Raw genomic sequence first — 16,070 nt, 5'->3', positions numbered from 1 at the left:
AGTTCACTTTTTTCAGGTCTGTCGTGACTCAGAACAGTCAGCAAACGAAGGGTTGTGAGTCGAGGCCTACCTGTAGTTGAGAAGCCTCAAGCATAGAATAGAATAGAATAGAATAGAATAGAATAGAATAGAATAGAATAACAAGAGTTGGAAGGGACCTTGGAGGTCTTCTAGTCCAACCCCCTGCTTAGGCAGGAAACACTATACCGTTTCAGACAAATGGCTATCCAACATCTTCTTAAAGACTTCCAGTGTTGGGGCATTCACAACTTCTGGAGGCAAACTGTTCCACTGATTAATTGTTCTAACTGTCAGGAAATTTCTCCTCAGTTCTAAGTTGCTTCTCTCCTTGATTAATTTCCACCCATTGCTTCTTGTTCTACCCTCAGGTGCCTTGGAGAATAGTTTGACTCCCTCTTCTTTGTGGCAACCCCTGAGATATTGGAAGACTGCTATCATGTCTCCCCTAGTCCTTCTTTCTCTTAAGCTAGACATACCCAGTTCCTGCAACCGTTCCTCATATGTTTTAGCCTCCAGTCCCCTCATCATCTTTGTTGCTCTTTTCTGCACTCTTTCTAGAGTCTCCACATCTTTTCTACATCGTGGTGACCAAAACTGGACGCAAATATTCCAACTATGGCCTTACCAAGGCATTATAAAGTGGCATTAACACTTCACATGATCTCGATTCTTACAGAGAATTGCTACGACGGCAATCTAAGCCAAAGAGTAGGTAATCTTAAATATTTTCCCCTTTATTTCCCCCCCTCTCTCCGACAGGACCTGAAGAAATACGGCGCAACCACAGTTGTGAGAGTGTGTGAAGTGACCTATGACAAGACCCCCCTGGAAAAGGATGGCATAAAAGTGATGGTGAGTCTCTTGCTTTGAAATTTTATTTTATTTTATTTTATCTCTGCTGAAGCCACCGAGAAGAACAAGCATCACAAATGGAAGAAATGGATCGTTACAGGGAGTCCTCGACTTAACAACAGTTTGTTTAGTGACCGTTTCGAGTTACGACGGCGCTGCGGAAAGTGGCATTTTTCATACCTAACGACCATTGCAGCATCCCCATGGTCATCTGGTCGAAATTCAGACGCCTGGCAACTGGTTCCTATTTCCGATGGTCGCACCATCCCCCGGGGGGGGGTGTCATGTCATCCCCTTTAGCAACCTTCGGACAAGCGGTGTCAATGGAGGGAGAGGAAGCCAGGTTCATTTAACGACCATGTGGCTAATTTAACAACTTGCAGGGATTCACCTAACAAACGGGGCGAAAAATGTTGTAAAATGGGGGCAAAACTCACTTAACCCATTTCTCACAGAGCGAGAACCACGTTGTGGTCGTAAGTCGAGGACCATCTGTACTTCTAAGCACAGTTGTAGGGTTTTATTTTGGATGCAAACTTTGCTGCCTTATACATTTCCTCACAAGTACTCACCGTAGTTTGTTTAATGACCGTTCAGAGTTACAACAGACCTGGGAAAAAAGGGTCTTGGGGCCATTTTTCACACTTAACGACCACTTGGCAACCGGTTCATACATACATACACATACCTGGGACCATTTGATTTCCCCTTTTAAAACCTCCTTGCAAGCAAAGTCAGATTCACTTAACAACCTTGTGGCTAATTATAACAACTGCAGTGTTTCCCTTAATGGATGTGGCCAAAAAAGTCGTAAAATGGGGCAAAACTCATGACTTAACTAATGTCTCACTTAGTGATGTAAATTTTGTGGTGATAAGTCGAGGATCACCTGTATAGTCGGTTCAGCAAAAGTGGTATGTTCACATGACCGTCATAAATGTGAACCAGTTGCCAAGCATCTAAATTTTGATCGAGTGACCGTAGGGATGCTGAAATGGTCGTAAGTGTGAAAAACGGTCATAAGTCATGTTTTTCAGTGCCATTGTGGTGGTCACTAAATGAACTGTTGTAAGTCGAGGACTCCCTGGATTGTATCCTGGAAAAGCAGTAGATTAACTTGGAATTTCTCTTTCTTGATAAAAGGGAAATCTAAATAGAGGTATACCAGTCAGTTCTCGAGTTACAACTATGATGGAGCCTGCCTGTAACGGTCATAAAATGACCTTGGGGTTTAATCATTTGAACGACCCTTTTTTTTCCCCCAGCCATCTTTAAGCGAACCGCTGCAGTCATTAAGCGAATGCTGTGGTCATTTAGTGAATCGGTGGTAAAACGTAGTCATGCGACTATAGAATGCTACAAATAGACAAAATTGCTGAGATATCCCCGAGTGTGGCATCCAAATCATAAGTCCTCGTTTTCACACCCATTGTGACTTTGATTTGTCGGGAGTTCAGGATGACCGGTATCCTTGCCAATTCTTACTGGCCTTTGGGGAAAAAATGCAAACTGGTAGGAAAATGGAAGAGGAAAGAGGCTGACAAGCGATGCACTTAGGGGGGGAAATTGTTTGAATTGTAAAGATACCCAACTGTACGTCCCCTTCGATGCTCGAAAATTGAAGATTTAAATTCAGTGGATTTATTTGACCCCAGGCTCCCATCCCACGTAGAACATCATCAGAGTTGAAAGGGACCTTGGAGGTCTTCTAGTCCAACCCCCTGCTCAAGCAGGAGACCCTGTACCATTTCAGTGCCTGTCCAGTCTCTTCTTAAAAGTTGGCAGTGATGGAGAACCCACAACTTCTGGAGGCAAGTTGTTCCACTGGCTAATTGTACTCACTGTCAGGAAATTTCTCCTTAGTTCTAGGTTCTCTCCTTGATTTAGTTTCCACCCATTGCTTCTTGTCCTGCCTTTGGAGAATAGTTTGACCCCCCCCATCTTCTTTGTGGCAGCCCCTGAGATATTGGAAGACTGCTATCATGTCTCCCCTAGGCCTTCTTTTCATTAAACTAGCCATGCCCAGTTCCTGCAACCGTTCTTCCTATGTTTTAGCCTCCAGTCCCCTCATCATCTCTGTTGTTCTTCTCTGCCCTCTTTCCAGCCTGCAGGTAGTTCTGCAGTTCATTTAGTGACTGTTCACAGTTACAACAGCACTGAAGAGAGTGACTTTAATGACCGTTTTTCACAGTTAACAACCTTTGCAGCATCCCCATGGTCCTGCGATCAAAATTTCTCTGGGAAACGCAAAAATTCTTCATCGCTTGATGCAAAACACAGCATATGTTCCTCTATTGAGTCATTCTGAGCAAAGTGGAAATTTGCCAAGGGAGCCTGGTGTTCTTTTGATCAGGAGACATTTCCCTCTGGAAAGAGATGCAAAAGGGAAATCCTTGGGAAGTTGCCAGATTTAATGTACGACTTCCGTTGGGAAGTATAAACCAGTTAAAAGAGCTTTGGGAGGGTGGAAAGAAAGAGAGAGAGAGAGAAAGAAGAAAGGAAGAGTGAAAGAAAAAAAGAAAACAGCCCCTTCTCACACTGATGTTGCCTAGTTAGATTATGAAACATCTGCAAGAAAACCACCAACCTTACAGACCATCAAGGACCCCAGAGTTCTCCTACTCTCTACAAACCCCACTCCCTTCTAGCCCTGACGACGTTACCTAGTTGGGTAATGAAACGTCTGTAAGAAAACCACCAAGCTCAGAAAGCACCACAATGGAAAAATGAACCGGTCCCAATGGATGAAAACGTGATTTCAAAAATATTAGAATGTGCAGAAATGGATAGGCTAACACTTATAATTAAGGAAAAGAAAGAAACTGAATATTTTTTGACTTGGGACCTATTTATTTCAATGGTTAGCTGACAAAAACAAGCTAGAAACAAGCAAATATATGGAAAGGGTCAGTGATATAAGGCAGATATGTTAAATTGGTTAAGCAAACATTATTGTTATTATTACTAATATTATTATAATCATTAGTAATGTAATGGATATTGTTATAAACATTTTGATTATTATTTCTTAAAATTATTTGCACTCAGACAATATACTGTTTAATTGAAATAGGAATATTTATATGTTATAAAACAAATTAAACAACTGGGGGGGGGGAGAGAAAGCACCAAAGACCCCCACAGTTCAATCCTGAGCTACAAATATTTTTTTTTATGGACAGAAAAGAAGTAAAGCTTTTGTCCCCACCATGCAAATTAAGTAAGATGCAAGCCCCCCCCTTTTCTGACCATCTCAAGAGGTGAAGTCTTAAAAAAAACTTTTGAAGATCTTTTGCAACAAGAGAAGGAAATTCCTCAAGCACCAAAATGTCCCAGCTTGCATAATCCTAAATTTTCTTTCCCTTGGGCAACAGCTCAAAATCTTGGCAGGAAAAAAATAATAATTGTATTATTTCTGGTCGCTTAGAAACTTAGCTCCCTACAAGTGAGACTGGCTGTGATGATTGCAGTAGGATATTCGTTTCTCCACCAGTGGTCATTGGGAAACATCGAAGTCTCAATCCCAGCAATTAAAATTCTGCCTCTGGAACGAACTTCTGTATTTTTTAAGGCAAACTTGAGCAAGTCCTGGTTTTATTTTTATTTTTCTCCTACTCGGTGCTGTTTTGCAAGGGAACTGACTTGAGATTCTGTCTTTCTATCCTCAGGATAGCCCTCCAAAAACCCAAGAGAAAGGGACTGCATTGGGTGCAAACTATGAAATTTCAAAAATAAAGAGGAGAATATTTGCAGCTCAGGGTTGCAATGTTTTTTTTTTTTTTGGTTTTTTTTTTTGCTGCTCTGCTTTGTTGCTTTCTTGTAGACATTTCACGACCCAAACTAGGTAACATCATCAGGGCTACCGGTGGTTTTGGTTATGAAACGTCTGCAAGAAAACCACAAAGATCCGAGAACATCAAGGACCCTTCAAATTGCAAATAAAATAAAATAAAAATAAATTCCCCAAAAGGGCCAAGGAATGCAGAGAAGAAAAATCAATGAAATTTCTCCCTAATACTAAGAAGTAGGGAAGGAGTGGTGCAGTGGCTTAGAGATGGAGCTCTCGCCTCACAGTCAGGAGTTCGATCCTAGGTAGAGCCAGATATTTCTCTCTCTGGGCACACTGGGAAATATGTCTGCTGAACAAAACTCCGCATTGGCAGCAGGAAGGGCACCTGGCCATTCAAAACACACTGCTAGCTCCATTCAGTTGCCCAGATTCCACCCTGCAAGGAATTGTGGGCTCGTTAAAAGACGATGATGGTGATGACAACTAAGAAATAGGCCAATATTAAGCTATAGCTCATAATTCCCCCATTCCAATGCTCTTCCATCCTGGCTACATGATCCCGAAGACACATGTGCAGCGCAGTTTAGTGGTTTATGACTTTTTGTTTAGTGACCATTCGAAGTTACAACAGCACTGAAAAAAGAGACGTATGGCCATTTTTCACACTTACGACCAAATTCAGACTCTGGGCAACCGAGTGCTGTTTATGACTGCGGCAGTGTGCTGAGGTCACACGTTCCCCTTTTGCGACCTTCCGACAAGCAACGTCAAGGGGGAAGCCGGATTCACTTAACGACCGTAACAACAACTGCAGTGATTCACTTAACGGCTGTGGCAAGAAAAGGCATAAAATGGGGCTAAACTCACTTCATAACTCTCTTGCTTAGTGGTGGGCAACAGCTTTTCCGCCCCCATCCCCTTAAAAAGAAATCAGTACTTCTGGTTCTCAACAACACTAGATTTTCGGCAAACGAATGGGTTCGCTTAACGACTGCACTTTTCACATTTACAACTGCTTGTTCGCTTAATGACCTCTGCAAACCTGTAAAATCAGGTTGGTCATATGACCGGCTTGTTTTACGACCATTGTCCCCTATGGTCATAACCCGAGGACTACTTGTAGTTAAATGCTTTGGGGGGGGGTGGCCGCCAACAGCGATGGGCCATTGCAATGCCAAGTGGGATGATGGGAGTTGTAGTCCGACTTGGAAAGAAAGGCACCCAACTGGGGAAAGCCGATTGTGTCAGCCTCTCTAATGGTGTTTGTGGTACCTCAATCCACGCATGACCCTCTCAATGACAGGCAGCCAATTCTTTGGTATGTGGGCAGCGACCCCATAGGGGTGACCTTGGGGGTGGGACCCCAGCCCGGCTCTATGCCGTCCTATTTAGCCAGGTTTTCAAAGCCGTGCACATGTGCGCAAGCAAAGCGCATGGACGGAAGGCACGCACGCTCACGAAGAAAGTGCATGCACATGGCGAATCAGTGGTAAACCTCTGTGAGGTTGTGGGTCCACCTCCCATTGGAAGATCTCCCACCAGGCCCCCCGTTTTGGCTTCAGGGAGTTGTGTTGTAGGGTTTGTGAGGCAAGGGAGAACTCGGGACCTCTCCGTGGTTGTTTCCTGCCTGTGGCTGAGAGCCAATCCTGAGCTGCAGGTGCAGGATGGGATCAAAGAACACCTCGGGTGCAGGTGTTTTAAACGTAACCTTCGGGGCTTTCCGTTTAAAACGGGGGGTTGGGGGGGAAAATAGTGTTTAAAAAACCCTCATCTTTTGATTGAAAAAACACAAGCCGCTTCATGTATCCTGCTTCATCCTCATTCCAGCTGTCGGTCTGGAACACTACCACTCCTTCATTCATAACGCAACTTTCTTCGTTTCTGAAATTTTCCCCCCAGGGGTCTAGAGATTTCTTTCCTGGCTGTGTGAATGTGGGATTTCAAGAGCTTCCTGACCGAGGCTTCCCCAGCAGCACGAAGCGGAGTCCCTGTCCCGATAAACCTCTTTTATTTAATGTACAACAAATTCTTCTCCAGCAAAGTCTTTCCTCTCCCACGGTCTTTCAAGATAGTTCACAATTACCGACCTTTTTCAGGCTTGGAGAGTGGCCAGGCCGATATCTTTCAGACACTGTAATGCTTGGCAAGAATGCACTAATGGTCTCCTGCAAACTCCACTCCCCTGTCGCTCCTCTTTTATTCCCTCTGGGAGGGGCCATTCATCATCCACCTGTGGCCTTACTCTCAAGTCGACCCCTGTTCCTTAGCTGTTCCCTTCATCTGGCAACTCTGTGCATGGGCACACTAGGAACAGGCTCCAGCTGTTCTTCTGCCTCACTGATGTCTGGCTCCGAAGGCAGCTGATAACTGTCAGATGGCTCTGGCCCCCCCTCTGCCTCCAACACAGAGCCCTCCTCAGAGCCTTCCCCAGACTCCAGGACTGGGCCATGTTCCTCCCCAACCTCCTCACTGTCTGAATCTGCTGCCACAACACATGTGACCCTGGGATGCTGAAACTGTCATAAATACAACCTAGCTGACAAGCGTCTGACTTTTGATCACATGACCACGGGGATGCTGCAACCGTCGTAAGTGCGATAAACGGTCATAAGTCACTTTTTTCAGTACCCTTTTAACTTCAAACCGTCACTAAATGAATGTTATTTGAGGACAACCCGTACTCCCATTTTGAGGACTTATTTAACAAACAGTTAAAATATTCTCTTAACCCTCTTCCTGTTAGTTGAAAATGTCCCCCTTTGATCCCTGGTCTTCTTCTCCAGGATTGGCCCTTTGACGATGGAGCTCCACCACCCAACAAAATTGTGGACGACTGGCTCAACCTGCTGAAAACCAAATTCTGCGAAGACCCCGGGTGTTGCGTTGCTGTCCATTGTGTAGCTGGCCTGGGACGGTGAGTGCCATCCCTGATGGGCACAGATGTGGTGGGGTACAGGCGTGCCGGTGCTTGCCAGGAGCACCGGTTACCGTTCCGGTACGGTGCTCCAGAGGGCCTGGCCGCCTTCCTTACCTATATTTGAGCTCTTCGACACCAGCCTGGTGTCCACCACATACATGCGCACAGCGCATGCGTCCTTACCTCCTGCAATGCTCCGCGACCGGGATTTTGAACCCACCACTGGAGCACAGATACAATAAAAGCAATGGTGTCTTCGTGGATGTTTCTCTTTGCACGGAACTACGCAATTATCCATGGCCAAGGGAAGGACTACCTTTCCTGGTTTAAGATGTCCGTGATGGAGAAACATTTGTCGATTGGCACTTGCTCTAGATGCTACTTGGCAACTTTAAGAGGGTGGGGGACTTCAGCTCCCAGAATTCAGAAGCCTTGGCTGGGAATTCTGGAAGTTGAAGTCCCGTCCCCGCCCTGCCCCCCCATCTTAAAGTTGCCAAGTTTGAAAAACACAAGCCTAGAGGTTCAGTTTTATGCCCAACAAGAACGTAACATGTTATTTTTCAACCGGGATTTCCTCCCCCCCCCCCCCCCCCTTTCAACCTTGGCATCCTGAATTATTATTCTTCAGTGGTTTTGCTTTTTTTTTCTTTTGACGTTTTAATTTTAGAGCTTTTTTTAAACATTAAAAAACAAAACACAAATTTCCACTCATTACAGCGAGCCCCTATCAGTATCTTTGATATCATTTGTTTTTACGTGAGCTCCATTTCATAAGCTCTATTTCCAACATAAGCTCTATGTTGTGTAATGTATCATATAACCTAGGGGTGTCCAAATCTGTAAATTATTAATATATTTGAAGTGGTTATATCAGGGGTGTCCAAACTTGGCAACTTTAAGACTTGCGGACTTCAAGTCCCAGAATTCCCCAGCCAGCTGGCTGGGGAATTCTGGGAGTTGAAGTCCGCAAGTCTTAAAGTTGCCAAGTTTGGACACCCCTGATATAACCACTTCAAATATATTAATAATTTACAGATTTAGACAGTGTCATCGTATTTGTCGTAAATAATACTTAGTTCTTATACAGTGTCTCACTTCTATCGTCCAACCATTTATACCGTCTGTTCCACACTTTATAGTATTCTGATTCTTCTCCATCCTTCAGTTCCATGGTCAACCTATCCATCTCTGCACATTCTTTATATGTGTGTGTGTGTGTGTTTTATTTTTACATTGTCATAACATATAACCACATGTACACTATTACATAGCCAACATCATATTGTATTATTAAATGTTTACATCAATTTATCTTACCATCAACTCCCAAAAAACAATGATGGGCTCTTCTGCTCTCCATACACCATATTTGTACCTTATCCATCACTTTCTTCTCCCTCTCTCCTGTCCCACCCTGCCTCCTTTCTTCCCTCTGTCATCCTTCTCTTCTCTTCTTCCCCTTCCTCTCTCCTCCTTTCTCTCCTCCTCTTCCCCGCCCCTGCCCTCTCTCCTTCCCTTCCCTCTCTTCTCTACTTCCCACTCTTCATCTCCTTTACTTGGTGTATTTCAGCTTTCTGAGTGAGCTCCGTTTTATGTTGATGGTATTTATAATTCCATTTCTGCACATTTCTTCTTTTTTTTGTTTCAATTTTGCTTTTTTTCAAATTGGGCTAGAGAAATGACATCACTTTGTCGGCCTGATCTCACTTCTGTCTTTTCCTGTTTAGGGCTCCGGTTCTGGTTGCGCTGGCCCTAATTGAGAGCGGGATGAAATACGAAGACGCCATCCAGTTCATTAGACAGTAAGTGCTCCTCTGGAGACCCTCTGCACCACCGGTTCTGGTGGAGATGAACGACCCCAGGTCGGTGGGCAACTACTGGCACATCCCAAAGGAACAGACAGTTGATAGGAAGCTGCCCTGCTGGCTGTACCACTTCGGGGTATAGTTGCGGAGGTGCTTAAAATCCCCCCCCTCCCCAATCCGTAACAAAACTGCAATCAATGCATTATCTTAAGCTTGAGAAACTGCTTACAATCTACCGTATTTTTCAGAGTGACTTTTCCAAAGTCACCCAGCTGGCTTTCATGCCTAAGACGGGACTAGAACTCACCATCTCCTGGTGATTGGCCCAAAGTCACCCAGCTGGCTTTTATGCCTAAGGTGATACTAGAATTCACTGTCTCCTGGTGATTAGCCCAATGTCACCCAGCCAGATTTCATGCCTAAAGCAGGACTAGAACTCCCCATCTCCTGGTGATTGGCTCAAAGTCTCCCAACCAGTTTTCATGCCTAAGGCAGGACTAGAACTCCCCATCTCCCGGTTTCTAGCCTTAACCACTAAACCAGAGTGTCTCATCCGTACATTGGAAAGATGCTCTTTGCTTTCAGACTTTTTTAGCAGCACGCAACATGCCTTTCTCCTCTTCCTCCTCCTCCTCTCCTGCAGGAAACGCCGAGGAGCCATCAACAGCAAACAGCTGACCTACTTGGAGAAATACCGGCCCAAGCAGCGCCTGCGTTTCAAGGATCCCCAGAACAACAAGAATAAATGCTGCATCATGTAACCTCCGTGGTGTCCCTTGCCCCGGAATCCCACCCGAGGGGGGAAGGCGAACCATGCCACGCTCAAAATGCACAGGGCTTGTACTTCTGACATTTGCAGAGGACATTTTTGTCACAACTTTCCCCTCTCCTTGTTTTTTCTTTTTCTTTTTTGAGTCGTTCCCAGGCAAGGAGAACGCCAGTTCGCCCCCCCCCCCCTCCCCGGTTTGGTTTCAAAGCCTTGAAATAACGGTGGTTTTCCTCCCTCCCCTTTCCCTCTCTCCTTCTTTTCCGGAATATTTTGTCCTGCCGAAAAGCTCTTTGTATAACGACATCAACTTTCAATGCAATAACTCCGGAGCGTTCTCTTTTTCCTCCGGAGAACTTGAGGGATGGATTAAGGAATGAACTAGCTAAAGTAGAAGGCCGTAGGATTGGACGGGCCTGTAGTTAAAGCCCACTTATTTCTGGGCCGAGATAAACCTAGATACACCGTGGAGTTGAGTTAGTTGGGGGTGTTGTGTTGTGCTGTGCTTGGTTGGCTGGCTGGCTTCCTTGTTTGAACAGGTTGCTCGGTCATCCTTTCCTGCCAGGGTTGTGAGCCAACCCGTTGAGCCGGAGACCACCTGGTCTGTAGAGATGAACCCACTGATCCCAAGGCGTCTTTCGCGCGTCACCATCCCCCTCGCCTCCAACGGTATGCCGTTTCCCTTTATGCCCATGAAGTCGTAAAACTCCCCATCGATCGGATAAGTGTTGCTACTTTTGGATGTTCTTGGAGAAGAAAAGGATTGAGGTTGGAAGTTGGAGAGAGGGAAGGCGGCCTGTCTTGAAGAGAGAGAACCCGAAGGATTTAGGAAGGTGGGAAAGAAGGTGGGGGAATTGGGAGGTGGGAATTATTGATCTTACAGAAGTGGCACTTGATTTGGGTGGGGTCTCGGTATCACTGGTCACAATAGGTTCAGACATTTTGAGGAGGAAGCTGAGAAAATCCCTTTTCTGGAGGGTTGGTTTTTGTTTTTTGTTTTTTTGTTTTTTTTTTTTGTCTTGTGGAACTATCTGGCCGAGAATCATTTTTCGTAAACATTCAGTATTGACTTTGTGGAATTGATGTTTTTTTAAATAAAGCCTCTTCACATCCCTCGTGATTTTATGGATCCTAGAGCAGTGATGGCAAACCTTTTCTGCACTGAGTGCCCAAACCAGATCAGCTGGCCAGCTGATCTTTGCATGGGCCAGAGCACTGGAAACACCAAAGACCAGCTGGCCAGCACACAAATGCCTGTTTTTGGCCCATTTTGGGGGCCTTTTCGGGAGCAGAAAATGCCCCAAAACAGCCAGAAAATGGCCTGTTTTGGGGGGCCGTTTCCATGCTGTTTTTCAGACTGCTTTTGGCCCCAAAAGCAGCCTGGAAAAGGTCAGAAAATGGCCTGGAAAATGTCCCACGTTTTTGGGCACCCGCAAAGGCCAGCTGGCACACCGGAAAGCAGAAGAGCGGCTGGCAATGGCACAGGTGCCCACAGGTTCACCATCACAGCCCTAGAGCAAGGATGGGGAACCAGGGCTCTTTTATGACTTGTGGACTTCAACTCCCAGAATTCCTCAGCCAAGCCTCAGGAATTCTGGGAGTTGAAGTCCACAAGTCGTAAAAGGGCCCTGGTTCCCCACCCCTGACCCTAGAACAAGACTGGGCGATTACGACCTGTAGACTTCAACTCCCAGAATCCCTGAGCCAGCATGGCTACTAGCTCAGGAATTCTGGGAGTCCACAGAGGGTAAAGGGCTAGAGGGAACTCTTGAGTTTTACAGTTTTCTCCAATGTGTGTGCAATGCACTTTTGTACATACTTCCTCACCTGACACTCCTTGTGAGGAGACTTGTGTCCTCACAAATCACCAGGGCTATATCTATTTCAGTCCTGGTCACTCAGGAGATCGATTACAGCCTCTCACGTGTCGTTCTTTGATATCTCCAACTGCCAGTTGTGTTTTTATCCATGGAAACACAGGTGCCTGCGTAGATCTGGGGGCATCTCCTGTTCCCCAAAACTTGCTTCCGTTAATCCAGAAAATCTCCTGAGTCAATCCAGCCTGTCAGCTCCAGTTGAACTCATGAAGGAGTTGAGACTTTTTAATCTGTCCTCCTGTTTATATATTTATATATATTTTTTAAAATCGCTGACTGGTTTCTTTTTTTAATGCAGGTGGATGAGAATCTTGAGGGCTGGGATTTGAAATGTAGAAATGAAAAATAAGAGAGGTTTCACCCCAAGACGCCTGAAATAAATCCCATCCGGTAAAAGTTCAAAGTGGACAAGGACATCGGTGGCCTTCTCCCTTTTTTGGACGGCTGGGCTTTGTGTCTGCGTCCTCTGAGCATGTGGTTGGAAGAATATTACGGGAGAAACTTCCCTGCTCTTCTAAAGTCCTGTCTTGGGTAACTAGCCTCCCCGCTCCTCCCTCTTGAAGCAGAGCCATTTTTAGTTCCTTTTATAACATAGTCTTCCTGCCCAGGGCTTAAATCCAATTTTGTCAGTCGCTTTGATGTGCCTCCGCAATCATTTCTGAAGTTCTCTGTGGAGAGAGAAAAGGAATCACGAGGTTGAAAATCAGAGGTGGCTATTCACTTACTTTCCTTACCAGCTCGCAAATGCGAGCACCACCATCCGCGCATGCGCTCAGAATCCGCGCATGCACTTTTCGAGGGAACCGGTCCAAAGTGGCACAATACCACCTCTGTTGAAAATGGAGAACCTTAAATGGATGAAATAAAGTGTCATCCATCAGCTTTGGGTTATTTAGGGATGATCCCATTGTCCCAGAAAGAGACTTAAGGAGCTTAGATTCTGGATGAGGGATGCTCATTTGGTTGGCGGTATTAGAAGACCAGTGAATAAGTGACGTTTTGCCACCTGCCTTGATACCTACAGAGAACTTGTGATTTTGGGGAAGGCAAAGGATTCAGCAGTTGGGCAGAGGAGAACTTGGATCATAGTTTGATTTAGCTCTTTGTGGATTGTGAGACATTCTAGAAGCCCCCTAAAGGCTGTCACCCGCCTGTTTGCTTTCCCTCAAAGCACTCCTTGTGTGAGTATCGCTGCATAAACCAGGGGTTGGCAACCTTAAACACTCAAAGAGCCATTCGGACCCACAAAAAAGGAAATACCGGGAGCCACAAAGGTCCTAACCGGAAACCCTCCCATTCAATTCTGGAGCCGACCGGAAGTCCGGTTCCCCCACCATAGAGTCTCCTCCTAGCGGAGTGTCCTTTTTCCTCTACTTGTTCTAACCCAGGGCTGGCTGGGGAATTCTGGGAGTTGAAGTCCACAAGTCTTAAAGTTCCCAAGTTTGGACACCCCTGTTCTAACCAAAAGCCCTATCAATTGTGGAGCCGACTGGAAAACCCGCCCCTTGCCATAGAGTCTCCTCCTGGCGGTCCGTGCTTCCCCCTCCTCTCCCCCCCCCCCCAAACTGGAAGCTGCTCTCAAAATTGAGGCACCAACTGGCGACACGGAGCCACAGCAGAGAGATGAAAAAGCCACATGCAGCTCCAGACATCTGGCATAAACTCTTGACTGACGTTTCAAGAGGCTTTCTAGATTTTGGAGAGTCCTCATCTTTGCAGAGCTGCTTCATGTGGTCTCTCCCCCCCCCCCCCTTCTCTCTCTCTCTCCCTCTCCCCACCTCCCCTCTCTTTCTAGAGCATCCAGCTAGTTGCTTTTCTAGCGTAGCTTTGGGACCTGTGGTTGGTGTCTAAAGAGAAACATCCTATTTTGAAGCTTCCATCGCTTTCCTATTATTTTTGAATATGCTGCTGTGATCCATAGATGTTCTGGCGTAGCCATAACATCCATGCGTTAAGAGTTGAGTGAAGCCCACGATAGAGCTATATTAGAGTGGGGTGAATTAACGCAAGTCCATCTACAGTAGTGGCACATGCACACCGGCCAACTGGTTTTCGCACATGCATGCGCACCAGAAACCGGAAGAGTGAACATAAGTGTGCCAGAGACCGGAAGAACATCTTCTCGGGGTGCGCATGCATACCAGGCAGCTGCTCTTCCAGTTTCCAGCGCTCAGAACGCCAGAACCCAGACAAATTATGGGCAACAGCTGTCATGCCTGGAGAGATGGCTCTGCGTGCCACTTCTGGCATGCGTACCATAGGTTCGCCATCACAATCTTAGTGCATACGCTGAAGAGAGCGTTCAGCTCCTACCAAGATACAAACTGTCTTACTACGTACTGTAATCTCCTCAGCCGTTGTCCAGACGCTTCCTTCAAGATCATGAGATCTAGAAACTTTCCCCTCTTTTTTTTCTTAAAAAAAAAACCAATGAAATTTTAGAGACAGTCCTGCTGGCTTGCGGTCTGTTCCTCATTCTAACTAGGGAGCTAAAGCTTGACTACGCGCGTTCTTCCTGCAAGGTTTTGGTGTGCGTTTCTTTCAATCCATTGGTGCTGTTCCTGGCATGGGTGGATCCAGTTGATTCTGGCTTGATTCATTGCTTGGAAAAACTCTTTTTTTTATCCTGGGTGCTTCAGAAGAACAGCCTCCGTGTCAAAGTGTGACCGTACGTTGTGGCTGTTTTTAAAAAGTTGTATAATTTTGAGAGTTGCAAGAGGGCAGGCTGTCCTTAACCTCTGGCAAATGCTGGATCACTCAAGTCCCTTTTGAGAGTAGGACGTTTGGAAACAGCTCCCTACCAGCTTCCAAAAAAGAAGAATAGCGCTTTCCGAAATTGGCCTGTTTTGGGATGAATATATTTTGCACGCTCCCCTGTTCTTGGCTGTTTTGTGTATGGGGATCAAACTAAATAGGAGGCAGGCAGTCTGTAGCATCTCTGGAAGCAGTGATTCCATATGAAGCAATTTTGTGCAGGGTAAAGGATCTAAAATAATGGATAAATGCTCTCTTTTTTTAAAAAAAAAGTGTTGCTATTTGGGGAAAGATATTTGACAGCTGAATAACTGGCTAAATTTGAGCAGTGCAAAAAGGAGTGAAATTCTAATTATTGCCATGAAATCGCAGAGCAATGCGCTTCCTCTTTTTAAAAAATAAAAGCTTCAATTTTTTCCCAGAATAGCTGGAGACAGACCTTAACGTGTCTCGGCCAACTGAGGCTTAGGGATTTAGTGTTTCTGGTACTTTGGTTCTGTTTTGGAGTTGAGTGTAAAATAGGCAGTCATCTCTGGTGTTTTTGGATTTGAGGAATTTGCTCTTCTGGGTGGACAGCTTCAGTGTGGGTGTGATGGACCCAGAAGGTCTCAAAAGAAGGCATATCGGCTTCTTGAGTTGACTTGCCCAGATTTGGACTTCTCCTGAAAGTTTAAACAAAAACGGGGAAGAAAATAACACCCCACATTGAGTAGTGTGGATGTCAAATTACAATCCGGTGTGGTCCTCTTTTGCTTCTGAACCAGAACTGGTGCTGAATTGGAGTGGGAACGGAGCAGAATGCGACATGAAAGGGTTTGAATTATTTCAGGCTGATGATCTGGATTTTGTGGAGACATCCAGCTTGTTGGAAGGAGAGGAACCTTTTTCTGATTCACCGCTTCCTCCTCTCCTTTTCCCATCAACCTTGGCAACTTTTAAGACTTGTGGGCTTTCAACAATCAGGATTCCCCAGGCAGCTGGGAGTTGAAGTCCACAAATCTCAAGAGTAGCCAAGATTGGACACTCCCTCTGTAGATGGTAAGAATGTTCACACCTAGTTCTCTTCCCAGAATCAGCTGATGAAGCACTCTAGAACAGCTTCCACTGGCCATGGGAGCAGGTGGAGACTCCAGAACAATTCAGAAGATTTGTGGTCCACCCGAATTCAGTCATGGTCACAGCTTTATTCCCAGAGAGTGACTTTGGCTGGTGGAGGACATCTTTCAGGGCAAATCCATTTCCATGTGTGCCTCCTTCCACCAAGCCCATTACCTCATGGCGTAGGAGC

At 45.7% G+C, this 16,070-nt stretch overlaps 1 protein-coding gene and 1 long non-coding RNA gene across 3 annotated transcripts in view; both read left to right on the top strand.

Annotated features, from left to right (window-relative positions):
- PTP4A3 (protein tyrosine phosphatase 4A3) overlaps positions 1-11,002 on the top strand; it is a 104,964-nt gene extending 93,962 nt beyond the window's left edge. For both annotated transcript variants that reach the window (XM_081951092.1, XM_081951093.1), the window contains 4 exons: positions 781-873; positions 7,447-7,577; positions 9,308-9,382; positions 10,029-11,002. In XM_081951092.1, coding sequence (XP_081807218.1) covers positions 781-873; positions 7,447-7,577; positions 9,308-9,382; positions 10,029-10,146 — 417 coding nt within the window. In that variant the 3' untranslated portion in view covers positions 10,147-11,002. The remainder of the gene's footprint in view (positions 1-780; positions 874-7,446; positions 7,578-9,307; positions 9,383-10,028) is intronic.
- The window catches only part of LOC309391060, a 658,099-nt gene that overhangs the window by 601,048 nt on the left and 40,981 nt on the right, over positions 1-16,070 (top strand). The window lies entirely within an intron of this gene.

The sequence above is a fragment of the Natrix helvetica genome (assembly GCF_964273705.1).
Source record: "Natrix helvetica genome assembly, chromosome: 4".
Taxonomy (NCBI): domain Eukaryota; kingdom Metazoa; phylum Chordata; class Lepidosauria; order Squamata; family Natricidae; genus Natrix; species Natrix helvetica.
This window is presented reverse-complemented; position numbering and strand designations above follow the sequence as displayed.